Below are 27,779 nucleotides of genomic sequence, written 5' to 3'. Positions count from 1 at the left end.
TCAAAATCATTGCCTCATAAAAAACAATTCATCTACTTGACTTCTTTTTATTTTTCCTCATGAAAGGCAGCAATTTCCCAATAGGAATAACCAATCATTTCACAGGGAACAGTTTTCATTTCAAAAGCAAATTAACTGATTCACAGAGTGTTAATGAAAACGCAATTGCCTGTGACAATCTCATTCTGGTGTGGTGTTTGGCTTGGCTGGGCCTACGTGTGGGAAGATGCATCCACTGCCCACAAATTACCTGCTCATGTGTTCACTCATAGTGCTGCTGTCTCCTGAGAAATTCACATTGTAATGGTCTTCTGTCTGTTCTGATAAAGAGAAAGGAGACATCCTCTGGGTCACTGATCAGGAATAACAGAAATTGTCTCTGTGAGACAAGAAATTCAGCCATCTTTAATGCTATTAAATTGTCACACCTATCGCAATTCTTTCCACTATTCATGGTGTAGTATAGTCATGTGAGATATGGAGTTGGTGATCTATGTAGAGGCAGTAAATTGAGGTGTTGTTGGTACTTGATATTGCAGAATAATTCTTATTGATAGACGATTACATTTTTTGGGATAGATTTGTGTTTATAGTGTGTGTGTGTTTTTTATGTAATACAAGTTCAGGTAAATTGAAAGGAAAAAAAACCCTGACATTTTTACTAAAGAAGTTATCCGTAGCTGATAAAAAAAAGTTAAAATGAATAATAGAACATGACCCAAATGAGAACATTAGCCGTCTCAAGCCACACCCTCTCAAAAGTCCGCTCACTCTGCCTGTCTACACTACAAGTTTGCCCCCAGAGGGATTTAGAGATTCTGGAGGTGCTGTATGGTTTTCGCCATCGCTAATTGTGCACAATGTCAGCAGCTGAAAGCAGCATGGCTAATTATGCACAGAATCTCTGCTTATCATAAACGTGATTATGAATTAATGGCATCGCTAACTGTGTACAGAGTGTCCGGTGCTTGTTGTACACAAACAGAGATCGCTAAGTGAACACCTCCTGTAGCAGCACATACACACTGTACTGTTACAGAGCTAACTGTCGCTAACGGAGGCTCTTCTTAACAAGCCGGCCTCCGGCTTTTACAAATGCCGTGTGTTGTTGTCGTGTAGAGTACTACGTCACATCCTGCTTAGCGATCTATCCAATCAGTAACCAGGCTGTTTTCAGGGGAGAAAAAAGGCCATACGCTTCAACAGGGACTAAAAAATTTCCGACAAAAGCCGGCTCCGGGCTGCTCTTATTCAAATTAGGGGCGTTTCGGCGAGTGAGACCCTCCTCATTCCAGGTATTGTCCGGTTATTGCCCAGTAGTGGAGACAGCCCTATTATGGTTTAGAGGGGAAACAGTTCACAGATTATTAATATGGCACCCGATATAGTGAATTTTTTAAAATGAAAATAAAATAAATAGTTCAAAAACATGAGTAGTAAATGTTCACTATCAGTCAACCTCTGACCATTTAAATAAAGAACAGACAGCTGTGTATTGAAGCCTGGGAATACCAATATCCTTTGTGGTCCAGGTCTTCACTTCATTGTTTGGAGTATGTTCTTCCCCAAATCCCAACTTGTCAAGAGTGTTTGCCTCTTTTGAGCTGGACGAACAGAAATCTGCGAATGCCCCTGGTTGAGTGTCTGAGTAGATTCCCATCAGTGCTCTTAAATGGTATAATCAGACATCAGCTTGCATAATGCAATTTGTGTGTTTGCTTGGCAAAGTGGTGCTTTCAACTGCATGCACGCTTGGGAACTCGATGGCAATTAGACGTGGTGTTTGGGAGCTCAAGAGATCATTTGGGCACAGCTGTCAGCAGGCTACTTCCATTACTGGTAAATTTGGCTGCAGAATGTCAGAGACTGCTTGTCTTGTTTTAAAAAGAGAGGACAGAGACTTCCACATTATACAGACGGATCAAGTTTACAGGGTTAGTCTTTGTGACTGTGTTTGACCTTACTGAGCTCTTCACAATAGGATTTAAAGGAGAGATTTACATGTATTAACTCACACTCTATTCTTACTAAGTGAAGGAGACACAGTGTTTCTCATCAAAAATCACCCCCTTGTGCCTGAACCAGACGGATGAATAACTGGCATTTTTATCTCCATCTTTATCTCATTACCCAATGTTGAAAACTCCTTGAAGTCCTAAAGTGCTCCAGTGGAACCAAACAGTTGTTAACAGATAAGACATTGGTTGTAATGGGCTTAGTATTCTGAGACCAGCAGTACAGAAGGACAAGGCTGAGGACAAAACATTGTGGGGACTAAAGTGACTTCCTTTACTCTTTAGTAAGGCCCCGTTTACACGAGGACGCTTGCGGGTAAAAACAACAAAATATTTTAAGAAGTACCTTTCGTTTAGACGGTGATGGCGTTTTTGGGGCTTAAAAAACGCATAAATGTGAAACCAGCCTCCAGAGTGTAAAAAAAACTGTAATCCGCTCCACCGTAGCGTGTCCGTCTACACTGCCAAGGCACAAAACTCTGCTCAGATCTGCTCACGTCACGTACGCGTTTACGTCACATACATGCTCCAGTACAAGGAATTAAACAAACATGTGGGATTATTTCCATGCGTCGGACCTTCAAGCTGCTCTGGCAGCTCTAATAAACTTACAGGAGTCTTTCCACCAAATGTACAGGATATGAACAGATAGTATTAGTGAACAGAGAAGGATCTGTAATTACCTCTATCACATTTTGGATGCACCAATTGGTCGGAGGAGAGCCAGACGGCTTTGGACGAGACCTGGGAGATCTAGTGGCTGTGGCTCAGTTGGTGTTGCTGGAGTGTCCGTCCAGTGATCGGACGGTTGGTGGTTCGATCCCTGACCATGGCAGCCTACATGTCGAAGTATCCTTGAGCAAGATACTGAACCCCAAATTGCTCCCGATGCTGCGTTCATCGGTGTGTGAATGAATTCCCAATGGTGGCAGGTGTTAGGTACCCATTTAGGGTAACCTCTGCCACCTGTATGAACGTGTGTGTGAATGAGCGCAGTCTGTAGTGTAAAGTGCTTTGAGTGGACGCAAAGACTAGAAAAGCGCTATATAAGTTCAAGGTCCATTTACCATTACCATTTAGTCGATGGTGGGATAACTTTGAGTAGCTGATGAAAATGCGTGGTGTGAAAACTTCCACATGCCCAAAGATGCTCTTATCGCTTTAAGTGATGCCGCCTGGCATGCATACAATCAAATTCCACACACTTTTGCGTCACTGTATGCACGCAGATTTCCTCCTGAAAACACTCGTCTAAACGTGGAAAAAAAAGTGAAGACGCGACGTTACTTTTGCGTCTTCTGTTCAGACCGTCATCATGTAAACGTAGCTTAAATCATGAAAAACACCCTTTAAAAAAAAAAATAGTTTTAAGTAGTCTCTGACATGCCTAATTTCAAAATATATTGTATATTTCTAAATAAATTCTAAATGAAAAGAGATTTAAACTTTCACACGACATTACATCACATGACATTACATCAGTCCTTAATCGTGGCTTTTTCCGTAGAAAAAGTATCTCCTTGCTTTACCAAGAAGTTATAATTCATAGGGCAAATTGATTATCACTGGAGGCCTTCTGAAGACCAACAGTATAACCTACTTTATTTTATTCACACATTAAATCCTAATATTTCTAAACCAAGGGAAAAACTCAAATTCAGAAGCAGCCATAAATGCCCGACTGCTACTGCAGATGTCAGTGAGCAGATGTTTTCATCTGTCTGATGTCTTTGATCCATACTTGCAACAATTTTCACATTAGCACATTGCTTGAAATTGCACACATTTACATATTTATAGCAACATGTGCTGTGAATTCAAATGTAAGCTTTCATGTGACTTTCCTGTTAGTGAAATGACTGCACAATTACATGCTCCCTCTTATAGCGAGTAGGGCTGGGTGATATATCAATATAAAAAATATATCGATATATTTTTAAATGTGATATGGAATTAGAGCATATCACATATATCGATAGATAGTTAATTTTTTTCTTTCTATATGTATAAATGCTGCCCTTACTAGGGTTTGTCATATTTAGTTCTTTTGTAATGTTCGTTATTCTTTTGTCATATAAATATATTTAGAAAAAGATTGCCTTTTTTTATTTCATAGGCTATTTTTATTTAAGATCTTTTTTATTCAAATGTGCACTTTATGGAGCTTTGATTTTTTTTAAAAAGGTACTCCTGTTGTTCTATAGTATCTATGTTCAGTTAAATAAACGGTTTCAATAAAACTACTTGTGACATGTCATATTTGACTTTGACTGAAAATTTGCTCTCACTTTGCGATAAAAATATCGGGATATATATTGTATATCGATATTCAGCCTGAATATAGTGGGATACGACATTTTGTCCATATCGCCCAGCCCTAATAGCAAGTAAGCCATGTTGATTCTACTAAAGTCAGGGCTAATTTAGACAGATAACTGAGAACAAAGAAGAAACCGTTTTGTGAGCAGCTACAGCTCCCGCGTTGTTTTGGAGATGCTGACGCAAACTGTAAGTGTTTGAAGCCGCCAACTGATTCCAAGTCTGGCGATACCAGATCAGTAACTCTACAACCGATTAATCTAGGAATTCATGGCTGATTTGTATCGATTGAGGAGGCTGCTACAGACGCAGATATATCTCTCACTTGTTAAACCGAATATCTGGTCGCATCGGTTTATCGTTCACAACCCTAATAAACACTATGAAAACTTAAATACTACCATGTCTTGATAATTTTAAAATGGAATTGTTATTGCTCACTGTTGCTCACAAGCAAGACAAAAAACACTGCAGGTTGAATGTTTATCATAAGATGGATTTATAAGTAATGTCTGTGATATGAAGTTAAAAAAAATGTGTCCCACATCCTGCCATCGTGTCAATTTTGATTTTATAGATCACAACTTTAATGTGTGAAGAAGTGAAAGCTCTTTTCAGGCCCAGTTTAGTGCACCCACACAATTTTTTTTCCCAAATTTTTGCTAATCAATCCCAGTGTTTTATCAAATTCTACTTCAGATTATTTTAGTAAGATTACATCTATTTTCTAAACTGCTTCTTTATTTTAGAGTCTTAGGTAGGAGTGTATCCCAGCACACATTATGCGAATGTTGCCTGTTGTCTATTAGCTTACCAAATATCTTCAGTGTGTATGTGTGTCTGTGTGTGTGAATCACTGATAACAGCCATTGTTATTCTGCAGTGTTGCTTGTGTTTTTGTTGATTTATGCATGTGTGCTCATGCCTGCACAGGGGCATGTGTATGTGCATGCTAACATTTGCGTGTATGCATGTGTTGTGTGCAAATGTCAACACAGACAGCGTATGACAGAGCTTGGCACAGATGGCCTTCCTGTCATCCTCAGCTCCTTCCACAGCTTGACACCGGATGAACCTCACAGAGAGAGAGGGAGAGAGAGACGGTGGTGTGGATTAAACAAGGAGCTGTGAGAGGAGCACGGGGTGGTGGCAAGGCTAATGCATCACAGCTGAACAGCTTTCACTGGTCCAGCAAACACATTTCTAACCTTTAGGGTAAAAACAGCATTTTTATTATTCGGAATGACTACATGTTTAGGATGAAAGAGAGCGAGAGCATACAGTAGTTATACTGAGATGAGGCCTGGTATGCACCAAGGTTATTATAGTTAACGAAAACTAACGAAATAACGAAAACTAGAATTGAAAAAAACAATTTTGTTAACTGAAATAAAAATGATAACGAGAGTTTAAAAAAAAAAAAAACGATAACTAACTGAAACTGTATTTTGTGGTTATTAAACTAACTAAAACGAACTAAAATGTTCTTGAAATTGTCCTTTGTTTTCGTCTTTGTCAATTTTTTTCATCTGTAAACCTTTTTGGTTGATATGAAATCTATTTCATCTATCTGGTTTCATGACTTAAGAAACTTATTGGAGCTGAGATGGATCAGACAAAGGAAATAAAGGCAACATTTATTGTGACATTATTGAATCTCGCACCCAACAAATACCTCATTACAAAAAAACTAACACTAACACTAAAACTAATAAAAACTAAATGAAAACAAAAATTGACAACGAAATTAAAAGTAAAACTCATGAAAAATCCAAAACTATTAAAACCTTGGTATGCACTAGCTCCTATAGATAGTGGCAGTGTTCCGTGTTGAATTCCTGCAATTTGCATTGACATACTTGCATGAAAACACAGCTAAGAATGTGCGTGACCCAGCAGTCTCATGTAACCTATACATCATGTGTGTACAGTCTGCTGCTTGCAGCCATATTTACAGACTTTTCTCCCAGATGTTCATAACTGATGCAGATCCCCTTAGTGCATGTATCATGTTGTGCAGAGACAGATGAATTGCAACAGAAGAACTTTAAGGGTCATATTGCCTTTTGAAACATTAAATCTGTTGAATTAAAACATGCATCTTTCTTAAATTGACACACATCCAGGAATGAAACATGAATATTGCTGACTGTGTAAGGGTTGCTCCTTGATGTATTGGTTGTGACGAGCGACATCATTTTAACGTAACCCAAATTTGAATGTTTTTCCACCCTCAGCGACCAGAATAAACACCAAACATGCAGCATTTTAGTGGACCAAGTATTCCTACAGCCCTGCACATTTCCTTTGACCCAGGGAATAGAGTATAAGTACATGCTAATAATCTGCAGGAAAACATGATTTATTTAGAGCAGGGATGGGCAACTGGAGGCCCGGGGTCCGCATACAGCCCGCACCCTGACTAGAAGTGGCCCTCAGTATAACTACATGCATTTGAGCATGAAATCTTAAAAGAGCTGTGTAAAAATGCACAAAATTACTTCTTGCAATTAATGTTGGTCTGCTGTTCTTGCACTGATAAAAAATCACAGTAAGTGGCTATTTTTTATTTGCTTCAAACCTTTTGTATTCCTATTTATACTGTTATACATGCATTTGAGCATGAAATATGTTAAGTTACTGCACTGTAAACATATTTAAAATTGCAGTTTCATCATATCTGGTGAAGTGCATGCTCCTATATGTGGCCCGTTTGGTAGTGTCGATGAAAAATTGTGGCCCCCTCCAGCATTTAAGTTGCCCATCCCTGATTTAGAGCATGTTATTTTAAAGACTAAAGTAAGTAAACAGTGGTATTTTCCTGCAGATGATCATTTGAAAGTCGATGTTGCCACTAATTGACCATTGCTTCCCCATGTGTTTGTGCACATATGACCCTGGTGGCTGTCCATGACCCACATGCCCCTCTGTACCATAATTGCTGTCACTGATGGTGTACAGTGATGGATGTCACTGCTGTGCTCTACCACACCTCTGCTCTGTGTCTGTGGGTTTCTGTCTATGAGAGTGTGCATGGCTACATGTGTCTGTTCATAAAGACATGTGCACAGTTGTGATATTCCTCAACATATTGCACAGCAAGATTGTTTATTTCCTCACCTGGGTCCTCTTCTTTACTGCCAGTTCTGTGTGCACACACCTTTTATGCTGCTTTACCAAACAGTTATTGTCAACACAGTCTCTGACCCCAGAGCAGTGCAGCCGAGATCTTTTAGCACTTCTTTGTTTTTTTTCAAGGTCTTTGCAAAATGTGTAAAAATCAGTGTATTTATCATCCTTCTGTAAACAGCTTTCAGTCCATTGGAAAAGATTGCTTCCTGCCTCAGTTAGTTCTGAAAATGTGTGCATGCAGTAGGGGTTTGAATCAGCAGAGGCCCCACGATACAATTTTTTCCTGATACTTGAGTCACGATATGATATTATTGCGATTTACAGCATTTAGCGATATGGTGAATATTGCGATACAATATATTGTGATTTAACTGTTTAACGTTAAACAAAATTCAATTCAATCAAGAACTGTTTTGTCAAATGAGAGTAAACCAATAAAGTATTCAGTCAAACTGAACTGAACTGATATCAAACATGAATGGACGACAACAACTGCAGCATTTCCTCAAATTTTTCCAACTTTAAACTTCACTGCTCTGAATTTTTTTGGATGAAACATCAAAAATCGCCTTTAAACTTTGCAGCGTTATTTCAACAACTTCCTGACATGATTTCGTTAGATCTTGTAGTTTCATATGATACCAGTATCTCCAGTATATTCCTTAAAGTGAGCTCGCTACAGCCTGCGGAAAAAAACAAAAACAGCGAAAATACTGATGGCCCACCGGAACACTAAATATCGAAACTTGTCGGCTATGAATCAATATAATATTGCCACACAAAATATAGCGATACTATGCTGTATCGATTTTTCTCCCCATCTCTGGCATGCAGTGTAAAACGGCATTGGAACGGATCTGTACTAGTACTCTGTTGTACAGTCGCTGCATCATCACACACAATAAGACTCAGCATTAATTAGTACAGCGTAGTGTAAGAGCAGGTGGGAGAGACAGACAGAGAAAGATTGAGCAATAAAAAGGAAGAAAAAGCGAGCAAGCCAGGCTGCCTGTCTGTCTTTGCCTTTGATGGGCCTGCCGCTACCATCTGAATCGTTTCAAGCCAGCGTTGCCTGGTTACAGCGAGCAGAGGATGCAGAGATGGGAGGGGAGAGAAAGAGGGAGGGAGGGTTTAGAGTAAATGAGTCCTCTCCCTGTCCATGGACTCTTCAACCTCTATCATCCCTTACCTGCCAATGTGTCTCCATCCTGCTCTTTTACTTGCTCATTCCCTCTCTCTTTCACACTGACACACAGACACAGACACACAGACACAGACACACACACACACACACACACACTGACACACACACACACACACACACACACACACACACACACACACACACACACACACACACACACACACACACATCCTTGTACTTCTATCTTTGTGAGGACCCTCATTGGAATAGTGAATTCCCTAGCCCCTAACCCAGAGGTCGGCAACCTTTACTAACAGAAGAACCATTGTTGGCCAAAATAAGACAAAAACAGTCGGAATGGAGCGGCACACCTTATTTTGAACCTTAGAATGAAGATAAAACAGCCTATGAAGTCTAAATAAGCCTACCAACATTAATAATAGGTCATAATGAGCACTCAAGTGCAAATCAAAGGCTGGAAACCGAATAAATATCTCAGGAGATATATAATCGAAAGCTAGCCTAGCAAGGGAAACTCAAAACCAGACTTAAAGTTGGCAAAATGTAGAGGTTACGGCGCTGGCCTGTAGAATTTTATAAGTTCTGAAGCACATTGTAGTTGACTAAAATGTTTTCAAAACATTCACTGCCTTATATCATCTACACATTTTTACAATTGAAGAATACAAATTACTTTGGGTCTACACCAATGATAAATTAAATTAAAAATGTAAAGAAATAAACGTTTCATTTTGGGGTTTTTTGTCACAACCACAGGGAGCCACTTCAGATGGCTTGAAGAGCCACATGTGGCTCCGGAGTCACAGGTTGCCTACCCCTGCCCTAACCCTTAAGCTAACCTTTACCATCACAACTAAAGGCCCAACCCTAACCCTTACATAAACCTAATAACGTAACCTTAACCCTAAAACAAAGTCTGAACTCTCAAACAAGCCTTTAAAGAAGTGATTACTGACCGAAATGTCCTCACTTCGCAAAAATGTCCTCACTCTGTTGATTAAAAACGTGTCCTGGTCCTCACTATGTAGGAAGTACAAACCTACACACACACACATACACACACATACACACACACGCACACACTTTGGAGGATGTTTTATTTACAAGCTGTCTTCGAAAATATGAACTTAATGTTTTTAATGAGCTATAGTTGTATTATCTATATTTTATATGTGAAATAACAATCCATACTTTTTGGGACAGTTAGTGCAAAAGCTGCAACAATTAGTCAATTAATGGATTATTTATTTATTTATTACTATATTTCTATAGCACCTTTCAAAACCAGGGTTACAAGGTGCTTTACAAAGTACATTATCATGGAGGCAATACAACAGTTAAAACAAAAATAACAGACCATCATCAAAAACAGTGAACAAGCAATTAGATTAGTCGATCAACAGAAAATAAACTGTCAACAACTTGGATTCAGGCTGCAACAAACAAGGATTTTCATTATTGATTGATCTAAGATTATTATCTTGGTTAATTGATTCATCTTTTGGTCTATAAAATATCCACTCTAATCCAAGATAGTATCTTAAAATGTCTTGTTTTGTAAGCCCAAACCAATACAATGAAAATACTATGTAGTTCTTCTTGAGTCCTTTTTTCTATTTTTACTTCTTGAAGTTTAAAAAAGTCACATTTTTGGAGAGTGACATGTGATTTTCACCCTCATGATTATTCATCTTTGAGAAAGTGGGGTAACATTCCTGCGTTGCACTTCACAGAAATGACTTGTTAATTAAACAGTGTTTCCACCACTGTGGTGCTCCCTTGGCAGTTCTGAAAGATGAAGGCTCTGATTTCATTTGTCTCTCCACCATTATGCTTGTCTCTGCTCATGCTCACTCACCATTTCTTTTTCTGTACTCCAAACAAACAGTTGTTTCTGCTGAAGAAAGCACTCAGGACCTTTTCTTCTAGAAAAACGTTCTGAACAGCAAATGTAAAGGCATACATGACCTGAGTGGAGGATGAATCACTATAGATTCAGAGGAGAAAAGAGCAGAATCCACATTGAAACAGTCTATACATAGCCTCAACAAGCAGCTGGAAGTATTATAGCTGATGTCCCAATGACATTACAATAAACCATACTGTTAGACAGGAAACTGAGAACTCACAGAGTGCTGCAGTGGCCAATGGTGACCATCGTAAACCTGACACGCCTCCACAATAATCGTACAATTTGTGAAACTTATGTTTTTGTTTCTCTGCACCAAAAGGCTTCTTGGTTCATTTTTGACGTGTCTCCGTTTCTGTTCATGGTATTCATGGACAGGATCTGAAGGCACAGCTGGGGGAGGAAGGGATCCGGTTTGATGACCTTAGAATTGCATCTCTGCTTTTTGCGGATGATGTGGTTCTTTTGGCTTCATCAGATCGGGACCTCCAGCACTTATTGGGGCGATTTGCAGCCAAGTGTGAAGCGGTTGGGATGAGAGTCAGTACCTCCAATTCTGAGGCCATGGTTCTCTGCTGGAAAATGGTGGACTGCCCCCTCAGGGTGGGGAGAGAGGTACTGCCTCAAGCGGAGGAGTTCAAATATCTCAGGGTCTTGTTCAGCAGTGACGTAGAACGGAGCGTGAGATGGACAGGCGGTTCGGTGCGGTGTCAGCAGTGATGCGGGCGTTGTACCGGACCGTCGTGGTGAAGAAGGAGCTGAGCCTGAAGGCAAAGCTCTCGATTTACTGGTCCATCTACGTTCCAACCCTTACCTATAGTCATGAGCTTTGGGTAGTTACCGAAAGAACAAGATCGCGGATACAAGCGGCCAAATGAGTTTACTCCGTAGGGTGGCTGGGCTCAGCCTTAGAGATAGGGTGAGGAGCTCAGACATCTGGAGGGAGCTCAGAGTAGAGCCGCTGCTCCTTCTAGTTGAAAGGAGCCAGCTGAGGTGGTTTTGGCATCTGGTAAGGATCCTCCCGGGCGCCTCCCGTTAGAGGTGTTCTGGGCACGTCCAACTGGTAGGAGGCCCCAGGGAAGACCCAGAACACAGTGGAGGGATTATATCTCGGGTTATCCCGGGGTCCCCCAGGAGGACCTGGATGCTGCCTCATTAGTGCCTGTGGTATATAGCTTTCTAGCATGGTTTTATTACATTTTGGTGTCTATGCTGCAGAATTTCTGCTTTTCTCTTGAGAAAACCTCCCCTTCTTTTTACACCTACCCCATGCTCTGTGCTGTTTCATTTCAGCTTCAGCTAATTACAGCCATCCTTCAAGTGTAAAAGTAATCAACAGCAGTGCTCCACATCCGACACATCAGTATACATAGGCAGGTACACTTCCAGGGAATGTCACCGTAACAAATCACTGTGATGGATTGTAGGAATTTTGGACTGCTTGGATGCTCAAATGTGGTCCTCTCAACACAGAGCTGTAAGGCTGAGCTACTTTATTGTGGCTCCTCACAAGGTCTCATGTCATGTGAGTCCAGGATGTTTTCCCCTCTCAGAACAGGACATGGCTGTGTAGGCAGACAGGAGGTGTGGTATGTGTTTGGTCATGTATTCATGGAGCTTTGACCTTTCATGGAGTATTTATGTCCATATATGTAAATACACATAAAGTTAGAATATAATGTTTTTCCCTATTTACATTAAATGATTGTGGCAATGTGATTTATTCTTATTCTATTCTTCAACAGATAAAGTGTATATCATCCCAAAACTTTATTAATCAATCTCTTCCAAACATTTCACAATGAAAATGCAACCACAATTAACAGAGGATTGTGTCTGAAAACAAAATTATACAAACTTTATGGGCAACCGTGTATGTGTGGGGCAATGGGAAGAAAAACGTTAGTTCCTTTTTTTTGCGTGAAATATCGCAACTAGTACTAGGCAATTAATCAAATTATTTTTTAATTAAAATTTTAGGTTCCAATGATTATGAATTATAACACAAGATAATCAAGATAAAAACAGATTTTCTCATTTTGTCATGTGTTATTATTTCAGCACACCCTGTCTTTTTTTTTTTTACCACAAGGCGCTTAAGCCCTTTTTTTTGCTGAGTTACTGACTGAAATTTGATGAATATATGTTTCTGAGTTTTTAGTAGGTTTTGACCGTGCAATACAATATATTTGATCTAATTTATTTTGGTCAAATATATTTTTATTTAGTATTTTTTAATATTGAATATAGGTTTAGTGGTTGTTGAAGTAATTTTCCTTTTTATTATTTATTTTTTCACATAATTTTTAATTTGTTTTACAGTTAAATTATCTTATCTTGAAAATAAAGGAAATTTAAAAGATCATTACATGCATGATATTTCCAAAATTAGTGAGTAATATTGTGATCTTAATATTGATCAAAAGTTTCCCATTTTGAGCATTAGCTGTCTTGTCTTTGTACTGTTTTTAATTGAATTTAGATTGCAAGGAATTTGCAAGTCATTGCATTCTGTTTAATTACATATTTCTCAGCGTCCCAGCTTCTTTCCAATCTGAATTGTAATTTTTGCCGTAATTGAACAGCTTTAAACTTAACAACATTTGGATGGGCTGCCAGAAAATTTGTGCTGACCAATGATTTTCACTGCCTTTTGATTGTGACTCAGTGTTCTTCACATTCTCACAGAATACAGTGAAAAGTCCTCTCACCATTTAGTTTTCACCAGGCATTTCATTCAAGTGGCACAACAACACTTCCTACACTTGTTTTCAGGCCGCTGTGGCTTTGACTTACTATCGACTGCTGCTTGTAATCTTGTACACATATGTCTCATCTGAAGGCAGATTGAAGTAATGGAAACAAAATGTTCTGACTTCTGTATTATACAGTGACTGAAACTGAAATATTCATCCATCCATCCATCCATCCATCCATCCATCCATCCATCCATCCATCCATCCATCCATCCATCCATCCATCCATCCATCCATTTTCCTCCACTTATCTGGGGCCGGGTTGTGGGGGCAGCAGGTTAAGCAGGGCATTCCAGACGTCCCTCTCCCCAGCCACAACGTCCAGCTCCTCCTGGGGGACCTCGAGGCGTTCCCAGGCCAGACTAGAGATATAATCCCTCCACCGTGTTCTGGGTCTTCCCCGGGGCCTCTTACCAGTTGGACGTGCCCAGAACACCTCTAACGGGAGGCAAAACCACCTCAGCTGCATCCTTTCTACGTGAAGGAGCAGCGTCTCTACTTTGAGCTCCCTCTGGATGTCTGAGCTCCTCACCCTATCTCTAAGGCTGAGCCCAGCCACCCTACGGAGGAAACTCATTTTAGCCGCTTATAACCACAATCTCTTCTTTCGGTCACTACCCAAAGCTCATGAGGTGAGGTATTGGAACATAGATGGACCGGTAAATCGAGAGCTTTGCCTTCAGGCTCAGCTCCTTCTTCACCACGACGGTCCGGTACAACACCCGCATCACTGCAGACACCGCACCAAACCGCCTGTTCATCTCACGTTCCGTTCTACCCTCACTGTTGAACAAGACCCCAAGATACTTGAACTCCTTCGCTTGAGGCAGTACCTCTCTCCCCAATATTGTGAAATATTATGTTAAGTTTTTTTTGGTTTCATGCTTAAAATCAGAGGCTTGTGAGCACACACATATGAAGCACACTTATGTGATTGAGCTGTGCTGAAGTCATCAGAATAGGTTTTCTGTGTAGTTCAACTCATCCCCCTCCATCCTCTAGTCCCTGTTGGCTTTTCTTTGATAAAAGCTCAGCTCTTTTTTCCTCTGATGAGGCTGCAACACTGCGCTGAGTTTGGCAGATGTTTTCGATCAATGATACGAGCTCAGGGGTGGTTTAGGCTGTTAGGAAGAGCTGTGGTGCTGCTGCCGGGGGTTTGCTCCATTGTTTTGTGTGTGTGTGTTTGTTTGTGTGTAGGAAGCTAAATGCAGGGTGAGTTGTTAAGCATTACTCATTCACTTGGTTTCCCATTCATTTAGTCTCTCTACAACATTTTAGTTTGCTTCTCTTTTGATTTTTAGAAACTAGAGTCCAGAAATAGTTGACAGCAAATTACTCCAGCAAATGGTTAGATTGAGGTGATCAAAAGGTAGCTTGTTTAATTTATATTTTCCTCCACGCAGAAAAGATTCCCTGACTATAACCACAGGTCTGTGAGCAGATCCTATTAAGGTGTTTATCTCCATAAAAACGTTATCAGTGCAGCTTTAACTCAGCTCTTTTCCTTCTTATCACATACACACTGTTCAAATGAAAACACATAGGCTGTATTATTAGTATGATAACAGACTTTCACAGAGGTGCAGGCAGTCCATACCACCCTGTGCTCTGCAAAGTGTTTTCTTACCCAAGGTGAGCCATTTAACTGTCAACATCTGCCCTCTGTCGCACATTCACAGCTTATTCACTCAATGCATGTTAACGGCTGTGTCCTCTCTTTCTGACTCCTTCTTTCTCACATTACAAGAAACACACACTCTAACACAGGAGTGTTATCAGGGCCAGCTCACAGTGTGGTGCAGCCGTCATAGAGTTTGCGCTGTGATAAGTATTACAACTGTATGCTTTGCTGCTCCAGTTTGCACTCAAGAGGCTGTTTTAAACCAGAAAGCAGAGGGAAGAGATTGGCTCTTTCTCCTAACCTTCAGAGGGTTATAGCAGTCAAATTGAGCAAGAGCTTAAATTGTTAAAACAATAATGTTTTAGGACCAAAATGTTGCTGTGTGTGGATATACCGTTAGGTATAATGTGTAACTTATTGTCTGTTGCTGTTCGTGAACGAGGGGTGTGACAATACTCTCGGCTCACGAGACGAGACTGCTACAGAGCTACCTGTTAGCCTATTAGCAATTTGCAGACTCCGGCTCTGCAGCTGTAAGAGATTGCTGCAGGAGGAATGTGCTGCTTGTATTCCTTCTTCCTCTTCTTAACGAGCTGCCGGCGACGTCATTCTGGCCGCTTGCTGCTTCCCCTCCTTCTCCTCCTCTTCTTCTTTTCCTTTTACTGCCCCCACAGGTCACAAATAGAAGTTTGGATAGCTCACAAATCTCGCGAGACAGATTTTCAACGCGACGAGAAAAAAAGTCGGGTTTAATCTTGAATTCTATGTGTTCACCCCTATAGTGAACACATAGAATTCAAATTTGGCCCCTCCTCTGTGGCTCAACAAGCCAGAAAGAGTGTGAGAGAGCAGCGTTGGCTGAGCGAACTAGAAAGTAAATGAAGAGAGGAAGTGGCATTAGCAAGAACAAAGCCATGAATCAGAAGAAATTTTTTTTTATTTTCATGGCGGTAACATTCTAATGCAAAAAACCCCACACCCGCTCCTGTGCAGGGTTCCCCTAGTGTATTGCAAGTCCAGTGACTCACCGGTCCTAAGTTGACCTCCCTACCGGGCCAATAGCCAAAGACGGTTCGAACACAGCGATATGAGAAATAAAGAGAAAATACAGGCATAGATCGAGGTTTTTACAAGTAAAGACACTGCTACACACTTCTAGTGGGTCTACGTGATGATTGAGAGTGAGTTTATTTTTGTTTTTTATGGTAATATCTTGCGTATTAGATCTCTTAATACATTTATTTTAGTAAAAGCTGAACCCCAAGAAGAGTTTTGCCTGAGACTGTTAAAGGATTTTAAGATCCCAAATCACCACACATCAGTGTCAGAGTCAGACAAAGTCAAACAGCAACGAATAAATCTGAATTAAAAGTTACAAAAATAGTGTAACCACACAGCCCTGTGTTCCTTTTAAAATACCTACTTTCAAACAGCAGCTACATCTTGTGCTCTTTTCTCAAACACTACACCATGTGCAGTGTGCTTCTTATCTTAACCATGTGGGCGTATTGTTTGAAAGCACGCCGCTGACAGCCGGGTGGTGCCGTGCTGTGCCATCTGGATCCCCTCAGGCTGCCACCTTAGCAGGCCAGCCAAAAACCAGTAAAGGGCCTTCCTGTCTGGGCTGATGTTACAACCGGAGTCAGGCAAAGTACCAACAGCTAACCACAATAATACACTTATTCTTGTTCACAATGTAACTAACAGCTGTTAAAGGGCATCAGATTTCTTGTCCTGCAGGCGGCCGGACTGGTTCAGGTGCATGTTTTAGGCAGGTGGCAACTAAGATCTATTGACTCTGGATTATATTTTGCATATTAAAACATTTAACCCTCCTGTACTCCTGGGGTCCTTTTTCACCACAAATCATTTTCAACATACGATTAATATAGGTTAACTTTCATAGAATTGCTTAAAGTTTTCAGCATATGTACCCCTCTGCATATTAATAGATAATATAAATTTCAATTATTTTTTATATAATTTTGTATATAATAATATGTGTGTGTGTGTGTGTGTGTGTGTGTGTGTGTGTGTGTGTGTGTGTGTGTGTGTGCGTTTATATATATATATATATATATATATATATATATATATATGAATAAGAATATATATATATATATATATATCATAATTTTTTTCCCTACTACCACTATTACAAAAAAAAGGTTTTATTACTTTTTTTCTCTTGAAATGAGGACTAATTTTGTATATTTGACTAAAATTGACCAATAATAATGAAAAAAATATGAAAATTATATTTCTAATTTGTTGGTCATGAGTTGCCTTAAAAGGTGAAAAAAAGATAGTAATATTTTTTTTCTACATTTCCTAAAACCAGTCTAATGTCATGGGGTCCTTTTTGACCCCTGAGGGAGGAGTACACAAGGGTTAAACATTTACTAGATCCTACACTGATGCAGTGTTCGGGAATATAAAATTCCTTATCCTTTCCTCCAATTTTCTTTAGGTGTGTTAATGTGTTTTGTGCAAGGTTTCTGTTGTCCAATAAATGGTGATGTCTGGCTTAAATCCACACACTGACCTATTCCCTTCACTCTTTGTTCAGCCTACCTCCCTAACAATGTGTAACGGTCACCCCCTACTTCATTTCCTCTCCACTTCCTGAAACGCAGGAAGTTGGGTGCTTTGGTCTACCCCAGGTTGGAGAAAAGTGGGGAGGGTGGAACCAAACCAAAGGTCACTGACACCAGAGGAACACTCCCTGGGTCTGTGGCCAGTTAGCTTCCTGTGTTAAACATGTGACAGCACCAAGAAAAACAGCTTTAATTCTAAATTATTGATGTGCAATTTTAAAGTACAAGCACATAAAAACGTCAGCTTCCATGTTATTTGTGACTGATGTGTTGCACATGTTTATGAGTGCGCTATGCATGTACTGAGCAGTGTGTGCAGCATCATTAGTCCACCTTCAGTTCTCCTTCACTGCTCTTTGCTTCTTCCCACACACCCATCTTTTATTCAGCACTGTGTGTCACTTCCTCCTACATCATGGCAGTCTATGTGTACTTGTTAGTGTCCTTTGAGGCTCTTTAAGTGGCCCTCAAACACAAAAAGACAGTAGTTCAAAAGAGTTCGGACACAATGGCAGGGACCTTGCATGTGTAACGTGCAGTGGACTGAAAGAAACTGTGTGATCTGAGGTATGCTCATTGCGTAGTGTTTTATTGATCTCTTATTGCTCTCACCTCTCTCTATTCTCTATTTTCCTTTTTCACATCTATCTCGGCTCTTCCCTTTCCTTCTCTTATGTTCTTCTATCATCCTCTCACTTCTTGACTTCCCCACTGTACTTCTCCCTGTCAGTCATGCTTCAAATAGGGATGTGCATTTCAGGCAGAAGTACTATTCGATAATCGTGGGGTACTAATCAATTAATATTCTAATATTCGATAATAAATGTTCGCTCACTCTGCGTGTCTCCATTACAAGTTAGCCCCCAGAGGGATTTAGAGACTCCGGAGGTGATGTATGGTTTTCGCCGTCGCTTACTGTGCACAACGTCAGCAGCTGAAAGCAGCATGGCCAATTATGCACAGAGTCTTCGCTGATCATAAACATAGTGATTGTGAATTAACAACATCGCTAACTGTGCAAAGAGTGTCCGGTGCTTGTTGTAAACAAACAGAGATCGCTAAGTGAACACCTCCGTAGCAGCAGCACATACACACTGTACTGCTACAGAGCTAACTGTAGCTAACTTCTTACTCTTCGAAGAGAAGAGTAAGAAGGGGTCGCTGGATTTGTCTCCAGTCGCTTTCTTGAAAAATAGTCACTAAGGGGGTCTGAAATGTTGCTAAATTTAGCAACAAACTCGCTAAGTTGGGAACACTGCTTTGCCGGCTTTTACAAAGGTTACACATTTTTTTTTACAAAATAACGTCATCACAACAAACCATGAACACATAGTGCGGTGACTTTTTGACGGCTGCTGCTGTAATCTCCCCATCGTATATTCTCCTGCATTTGTTTCTTCTTCTACAGCTTGTAGGGTTGTCACAATACTAAAATTTTCAACTCAGGAAAGTATTCGATACTCGATACCATTTTCGATACCACAAGGATAAAAATGAAGACCCCAAAATTTTACAGAAATATTTTTATGTGAGTATGTGTGAGAAAATGAGTATGGTATCCGGATACAACGTTTTAGTATCGATACTTTTTGGAGTATCGATACTTTTGACAACCCTAACAGCTTGGCATCTAGCCCGCCACACTGTGTATCATCAAATGCTACGCTGTCCCCGTGCAGAAGGCACTAGTAAAACACCTTTTTTTTCCAGATATGATGGACTATTTGATTTTTTATGATTTAATGCCTATTTGAATATTCGAAAATCAATTCCCATCCCTAGCTTCAAATCTGTCATTCTCATCTCTTTATCTTCAGCTCTCTTATCCTTTTTTTTTTTTTTTTACCCTTTTCTCTCTCATTATCAGCTCATCACTCTTCTTCTGTGTCTCGGCATCTGTTTCTCTTTCTCTCTATTAGTGTCTGTCTGGGTGTTGGTCCATTCTGACTCTTCCTGTTTCACTGACATCATCCAAGAAACCAGGAAGTTGCTAATGGGGTCACCACCCCATAGTGTTTTGTGTGTTGAGTTTTGGTTAAGTTTTCCATCCTGTGTTGAGATTTTAAGAGCGAGAATTACAGTGTTGGTTAATAATTAACCTTGACTGGAAAATAATAATGATCATATCCTTATGTCAACAAAGTTTCATCTCAGGTTGTTCAGGATATTAAATCACTTTACCAGGCCACCATAAAATTCAAGCGACCTTGGAGATATAATACCAATCTACTGTTCAAACAATGGAACAGTGGTTCTCTATTTCAGTAGCCACAGCTAAGAGCACCAGGCCTGCAGACGTAAAACACAGTGCAAAAAACAACCGCATCCCAAATCTTCTTGTGTATATCTTGTTTATAATTCAACAATAAAAACTCATGTGTCTGCCTGTGGGATTTAATCAGGGCAAAGAACTGGGGCAAAAAATTGATACACATATATTCAGTGGTTTTAAATAGCAGTCATCTGCCAGGCAACAGTGTCTGCAGCAGGCTCTGCTTTGGCACGTACACGTCAAACAAGGGAAGATGGTATGTGTACTGCAAAAATGAGAAACAAAATCAAAAAATAATATTTTGCCCCCTTTTTTTTTATTGTGTAATAAATGTTTTGCCTCTGGGAACTTGAGATGGGCATTTAGAAGTAGAAGTAAGAAGTAAAGTAGAGAGGTAAAAAGAAGTAGATGTAGAAGTAAAAATCATTTTGTTAAACACCTGTTTGTCAGAGGCAGTCACACTGTATTAGCCATCATAGGTTTATCATTTGACATGTATTAAAAATTAAAAAACATCAGAAAGCTGAATAAAGTAGATAAAGTATCCAACATCTGAACAATCTGATAATACAAAGTAAAGATACAAATACATTTTACAAGACTTAAGACAGGTAAATAATTTATTATTCTCTGGATGTACTTTACACTTAAATGTAACATTTAACACAAAGTTATTACATCTTTATAATAGAGGAGGTACATGTTGTTAAATTAGTGTTAGATGCAAGCTAATGCAAATTTAAATCTTAAATGTGGTTGCAAGAACCCTATTTTAAAGACAAGTTTTTATGTTTGAACTGATTTTGAAGTGGGGATAAATATAATTTTGAATGTTTTCACCACTGTACCTTGCTGTCAGACAGCCCTGTTTAAGTTAATGTGGGGGGAGGTTACATTTTTCTACACTCTTCAAAACCAACAGACTGCATTGACAAAAACAGAAATTGTACATCTCAATCCATTTGGTGGTCTATGTTGCCTCAATCAGATTTTTGGTTGTTATTTTGTGACTTTGGGGAATCCAAACTAACCCCTTATAAGTCCAAGTCAAACAGTAACACAAACTAATTAAGTGATTAAGGCAATGGTAGACCAGCAATTCCTTTATTCTGCAAGGTAAAATTATTGTTTCTGTCAATAAATCTGTTAGCTTTGAAGAGAGAATGGACAATGAAGTCCATTTCACCCACAAGGCTATCTGATGGTAAAGAAAAGTTGAGAAAATATTCTCAATATAGCATAGAATACAACTGATACAGATGTTTTTAGGTGTCTAAAATACATTTAGCTGCAGTACATTGCTTAGCTTTCATAGCCGTGTTTCCACTAGGGGGAAAGTGGCCACCAGGAAAATCTCAGGCCACACCCTCTCAAAAGTCCACTCACTCTGTGTGTCTCCACTACAAGTTAGCCCCCAGAGGGATTTAGAGACTCCGGAGGTGACGTATGGTTTTCGCAGTTGCTAACAGTGCACAACGTCAGCAGCTGAAAGCAGCATGGCTAATTTTGCACAGAGTCTCCACTGATCATAAACATAGTGATTGTGAATTAACAGCATCGCTAACTGTGCACAGAGTGTCCAGTGCTTGTTGTAAACAAACAGAGATCGCTAAGTGAACACCTCCTGTAGCAGCAGCACATACACACTGTACTGCTACAGAGCTAACTGTAGCTAATTGCTAACGGTGGCTCTTCTTAACAAGCCAGCCTCTGGCTCGTTAGCAGCTCGTTAAGAAGAGTAAGAAGGAGTCGCTGGATTTGTCTCCAGTTGCTTCCTTGAAAAATAGTCGCTAAGGGGGTCTGAAAAGTCGCTAAATTTAGCAACAAAGTCTCTTAGTTGGGAACACTGCTTTGCCGGCTTTTACAAATGGCGTGTGTTGTTGTCATGTAGAGTACTACGTCACATCCTGCTTAGCGATCTATCCAATCAGTAAGCAGGCTGTTTTCAGGGGAGAAAAAAGACCCTGCTCTTCTACAGGGACTAAAAAAGTCCCAGCAAAAGTCCGCTCAGGACTGCTCGTATTCAAATTAGGGGCGTTTTGGCGAGTGAGACCCGCCTCATTCCGGGTATTGTCCGGTAGTGGAAACAGCCCTCATGTCAGTGCTCCTGCCTGCTTGTCTAAACTGGGAGTGTTCCAATGGATGGATAAGCACCTATATCATACACACTTGTGTGAAAACCCACTGCAGGTACCCTGTGATGAAGAGCCCCCGGTGGCAGAGAGCTGTACCTTCAGCAGTCAGTGTCAGACTCAGATGATAGATGTTGTACAAGCCTGCTGTCAGAGATCATCAGTTCATCAAATGCTCAAAGATATTTTTCTTGAGATTTATTGTGGTTTCTATTGCCAGCTACTGTCTAATCTGATGGTTTATCCTCTGTGGTTTGTGTGTACTGACAATGATCTAAAACAAATCTATACCTTTCTGGTGTGTTTGCTTAGCACATTGATTTACAAACCGCCGTTTACACAGCACCAGGGCAGCAAACTATCAGCTGACAGATTGTTTTTCCATTTAGTACAGTCCATTGCAGGAGGTGGTTAACCCCTAAAGCCAATCCCACACTTTTAACCTCAGAATGAAAGCTTCAGCCCACAGTGTGTTTAGTTATTCTGGGGAAAACATCACAGCCTTGTGTTCAATGCTTGCTATTTCCAAAAATACTAATGATTCCTGTATGTTTTCTTTCCTCTTTTCTCAGATCTGCCAATGGAGTACAATCCTTCAGATCATCCCCGGGCCAGCACCATCTTCCTCAGCAAGTCACAGACTGACGGTGAGCATTTCAAGCACCTTGCATTTCTTCCAAACCTACTTTTGAAACTAAAAGTAGAGCCAAAAAATGTACAGGGATCGATAGTGAGTGTGTTAAAAAATAGTCTAATAAATGTAAATTTACATGTAAATGTAAATGTCTGCACAAGCCATGTCTGGGGCCATAAGTGCATTGTAAAAAAAGTTGTGTCTAAAAACAAGATAAAAACACTAAATCTGAGGGAAATGATCTTGCTGCATGGACAGATAATTTCACTTGACAATATTTCTTAAATTAAGATTATTAAATCTAGAAATAAGCATGTTGAACGCTTAAAATAAGAAATTAACTAAATCAATTTTCTTATCCTGCTAAGAACCAAATAATTTGCAGTACACTCTGCTTGGGCCAGTTCATCGCTGCTTGCAGTTTTAATTTATCTTGTTTTAAGAGTTAATTTCTTATTATAAGCGATCAACATGCTTATTTCTAGATTTAACAATCTTAATTTAAGAAATCTTGTCAAGTGAAATTATCTGTCCATGCAGCAAGATCATTTCCCTCAGGTTTAGTGTTATTGTCTTGTTTTTAGACACACCTTTTTTGCAGTGTGGGGCCATAGGTGTATCAGGCACACACAGGACCTGTATGATGAGACCAATGGAGAGTGAATTTGTGTTATTATTTGTTGTCCTGATGCCTTTTTTGACTTAAGAAACTCACATGAAAATCTTATTTTAATTAGGTCAACACTGAGAGTGTGTACTAAGCATTAATCTCATTGGTAATTCTTTCTAGTAGTGTTTCTGAGTGCCTTCGCTTTTGGTTGATTACATTTTTAGATCTCTATTGACATTTCTGCATTCTATCTGAAGACTTTGGCTTTTAAAACACTGTGAAATTATGCATCCAATACCGCTAAAATGCATGCAATAAGCACCAGTCTATTACAAGTTAAATAAGCACATCATACTGCAATTCCACACAGCTTTTAAGTGTAAATCATCCCCAGAATGCATTCGACACACATTTCAGATCGTTCCATCAAAGACCTTTAGTGTATTTTTGTTTGTGTTTTCTCACCACTTAATATCTTCTCTCCCCCCACTTCGCTCGGGGTCTCTTTGACCGTTCAAGTTCACTGTATGTTTTTATTAATTACCATTGATCCTCAAAAACCCCAAAGAGAAGTTCAGAAGAAGTTCAGCGTTGTCATATGTGGTAGGTTGAACATTAAGCGAGAACGCAGCCTGCAGAACAACATAAAAGCATCTTTATGTTTCAAACTCATGCAAGTCAAACGATGTCGCCCACTTTGTGATGCAAGGATTTCAGATGTGGAGCTATACAAGAGTAGTTGATGAGCATCCTTTTTGTCCACCGTGAAGACTCCAGGCAGGCTCCTGTGGAATATTTTACAGCAGCGGCCTTTGTGTCAGACTTTTTGAGGCCCACTGGGGTGTTTTGATCATCCATCAGGCAGAGAGACTGATCCTGTAGCAGTCTGGAGCCTTCAGAGTGACAGTAATACATTTTAATCATGTGATGAAATTGGTTTCTCAGGCTTGGTTTAGCTATAATCTCTTTACTTTGATGATAAGAGGCTTGATATTGCTGGAGAAAAGAGTTTGGAGCCTGAAGGCTGATATTGATCTGAAATCGAGCGCTGATGTACTTTTATTAGCATTATCAAGCTCTTGTGTGAACATCTGCTGGCCTGTTTTCTCAACATATTGTTCATAAATACCAATACAGGACACATAGACAACTTGGACTCTGTGTTTTTTCAGTTGCTGTGCCCAACAAGAGAGGTAAGCAATATGTGTCTGGTCTCTGTAGGCGGGTAGCACTAAGCTTACTATGTGTTTGGGCTTGACTTTTCATGTGGTCTCAAGCTTTTACTGTATTCTTGTATTTGATCTGTATCGTTCTCTGTTAGCGGGTGACGTGCCTTCACTGCTGAGCTTCTGGTATCATTCTATGTGTGTGTGTTTGTGCCCATGTGCATGTCAGTCTTTTGAATACTCCGGTATAAATGCTGCAAAAAATGTGTTTTGATTAATAGAATGAAATGTATCAACCATTTAGTTTCCTCACCAGCAGCACTTAAGAGACATTTTCTACTAAACTAAAACTAGCAAACTCACTCTAAAAATGAATTCAAGCTAACTGAAATTGAAAACAAAAAATCACAACTAAATAAAAACTAAACTAAAACTTCTAAAAATCCCAAACTATTATAACCTTGGTATGCAGCCCTTACAATGACGTAAAAGCCTGCTGCTTTTTGCTAGAAAGCAACGGACACAGTCAGGGCAAACTAAACACATGCAATAGTCTAGTCAGTGTGTGTGTGTGTGTGTGTGTGTGTGTGTGTGTGTGTGTGTGTGTGTGTGTGTGTGTGTGTGTGTGTGTGTGTGTGTGTGTGTGTGTGTGTGTGTGTGTGTTTGTGTGTGTGTGTGTGTGTGTGTGTGTGTGTGTGTGCGTGTGTGTGTGTGTGTGTGTCAGAGAGGTGAGAGACAGTGGTGGGATGAGAGGCGCCAGACATCTCACTACGTCACTGTATATGTGATGCTGCGCTCTGCATCTGCTCCAGTTTGCTTTGCCAGCGATCTTTTCCCCCTTGTGTGTACTGGAGAGCGAACATATACACACATGGACACACATGGATGCACAGACACAACCTCATGAGTGCTGACACACAGCTGTGTACGTGTGTGTGTGTGGAATGAGGTCTATAAAACTAACAGATCATCACATCCATTAAGCAGAATTAGCATTTGTATGAACAGAGGCAATGAAAACAGAGTAACTCAATCTCCTCTGCAATAAAACTGCCACCACGCTTCATTTAATTTGGACTCTTGTCGGCCAAAATGATGAATAGATTAAATAATTAACTCACACTCATTCTCACATATTACAACATAATTTCCAATGTAGCAAGAGAGAAAAAACATTTACAGACATTTTTGCTAAAGCTGCCATGCTTTGTTTAATGTCGTGTTGAATAATTTGAGAGAAAAAGCTGCTCATCATCAATATTTCCTCAAATATATATGACAGGGAAGTTATTAACCCTGGATAAATGCTGCTCCCTGTCTGTGAGGGTTGTGTACTGCACTCATACAACATTTTAACCCTCTGAAATCTTCGGCTATTATGTCTCTAAAAGATCGAAGAATGTTCACCATGCCATGTTTGTATCAGTTTAGTTCAGTGCAACCTTACCTATACGTCCTGATGATTAATTTTTAACTTTCACTTACTTGATCAAAATTTTTAACCCAAAAGAAACAAAGGAAAACGTAAAATCTGATCTTGAAAATTATATTTCACACACAGAAATGTACATGTTGCAAAAATGAACACAGGTTGCAAACATATAACAGGTAAAATGAGGGTAATCTCTCGTTCTATATTTTATACTAAATATATTTGACATTATCTTCAGTTTTACTTGGCCGAATATCATTAAAAAAAATCTGGTATGGAGTTTCAAGGCAGAAATTTAGAGGGAAGCTGATGGCTTAAGGCTCCATGTTGCTTCAATGTTATGTCTTCACGTCATGAAGAAGTAATGTGCCGGTTGTTTCATTGACTCCAGAGGGTTAAAGTGTGTGTTCCTGCCTCACACCACTGACACCTGTTCTCTCGTTTTCCTTTCCAGTTCGAGAAAAACGGAAGAGCCTTTACATCAACCATGTGAGTAAAACAAAGGACATTGTGTACCATACATTAAAAGGGCAGTCATGGATGTTACATAGCTGTTAATTATTTGATAGTGGCATGTAAATGTGAAGATTGTAATGGTGCAAATGGTGATTTTGATGTCTTGTATTTTTTCAAGTTCACACACATTTCGGAGAACAAGGTAAAGTCCTAAAGATGACCCTTAAAAAATGCAACCCTTTGATCATTGTCCCTCCCTCTTCACACCACACAGACATTTCTAGCTAGAGTCATATGTGCAGGAGATATAATAACATGTCATTATTTAGATCAAGTAGCAACAATCATCTCATCATGGTGTAGTTCTATGGGATGAAATATGTGCCACCAGAAACTGAATTTTAATTATTTATATTTGAGTTTGAATTGCTTAACTTGAATAATTGCATAATAAATGAATTTGAATCACATAATTTGAATTTGTATTGTTCAATTTGCACTGAAAAACTGAATCTGAATTGTAATTTGAAATTTAATTTATTAGTTTTGGAACTGAACAATCAGTTCTCACAATTCAAATTCAGTTTGCAAAATTCAATTTTCAGTTTTCTGCCATGAACATCCAGGTAGATAAGGCAGAGCAATCGAGCGCAGAAAACGGAGGTGCTGATTGGCGGAAGAGGCGCTCTGTGTATCTTCATCGCAGAAAATTGAAATGGAATTTTGCGAACTGAATTTGAATTATGAGAACTGAATGTTCAGTTCCAAACTAATAAATTACATTTCAAATTACAATTCAGATTCAGTTTTTCAGTGCAATGATTCAAATTGAACAATACAAATTCAAATTACATGATTCAAATTCAGTTTCTTAATGCAATTATTCAAGTTAAGCAATTCAAATTCAAATATAAATAATTCAAATTCAGTTTCTGGTGGCACATATTTCAGCCCATATAGTTCATCTTTGTCCATCACTCCCTCAGCCCCAAGTGGAGCAATTGGTAAAATATGCTTTAAAATGACCCAACTGGCATGATAAAGCTCTGGTTTTGTTTGTGTTTGGAGCAAAGTGAAAATTTTGGGCTTCTCTGAAGATGCACTCCACCATAAATGCCATCCCAGCATGCAACCATGTGAGGTGCTGACAGAGGACAGACAGAATTAGTTTGTGGGCTTCCAGGTGCCCTACTTTCCATGGCTGTCAGCAGGCCCTTTGGCTTCTCTGAGTCTGACTGAAATAGAGACTGACATGCATATGTGTCTGTCATCTGTCTGTTTGTACGCACGCGTGTGAACTCCAGCATCATCCAGGCCCGGTGAGACGGAAGTACAGCTCGTGTTCCACCATATTCCTCGATGACAGCACTGTCAGTCAGCCCAACCTCAAATACACCATCAAATGGTAATTACAGCACCCTCATAATATCTGATGTTAAAAAAGGAGAAATGTTTCCTATTGTCCAGGTTAAGTTTGAAATTAATCGTGATTTCCTTTTTTTGCTTCTTTTTTTGTCTATACAGTGTCGCCCTCGCAATATACTACCACATAAAGAACAGGTA

General features: G+C 39.6%; 1 protein-coding gene across 4 annotated transcripts in view; it reads left to right on the top strand.

Moving 5' to 3' along the window:
- ccny (cyclin Y) overlaps nucleotides 1–27,779 on the top strand; it is a 66,150-nt gene that overhangs the window by 13,535 nt on the left and 24,836 nt on the right. The window contains exons 2-7 of one of the 4 annotated variants that reach the window (XM_059327294.1): nucleotides 22,491–22,565; nucleotides 24,335–24,355; nucleotides 26,215–26,249; nucleotides 26,395–26,418; nucleotides 27,521–27,621; nucleotides 27,741–27,776. In XM_059327294.1, the coding sequence (XP_059183277.1) occupies nucleotides 22,491–22,565; nucleotides 24,335–24,355; nucleotides 26,215–26,249; nucleotides 26,395–26,418; nucleotides 27,521–27,621; nucleotides 27,741–27,776 (292 nt within the window). The remainder of the gene's footprint in view (nucleotides 1–22,490; nucleotides 22,566–24,334; nucleotides 24,356–26,214; nucleotides 26,250–26,394; nucleotides 26,419–27,520; nucleotides 27,622–27,740; nucleotides 27,777–27,779) is intronic. The other 3 variants (XM_059327295.1, XM_059327296.1, XM_059327297.1) reach the window with 3 other exon arrangements.

Source organism: Centropristis striata, chromosome 23 (genome assembly GCF_030273125.1).
Source record: "Centropristis striata isolate RG_2023a ecotype Rhode Island chromosome 23, C.striata_1.0, whole genome shotgun sequence".
Lineage (NCBI taxonomy): Eukaryota > Metazoa > Chordata > Actinopteri > Perciformes > Serranidae > Centropristis > Centropristis striata.
The sequence above is the reverse complement of the archived record's forward strand: the minus strand, read 5'-3'. Positions and strand labels throughout refer to the sequence as shown.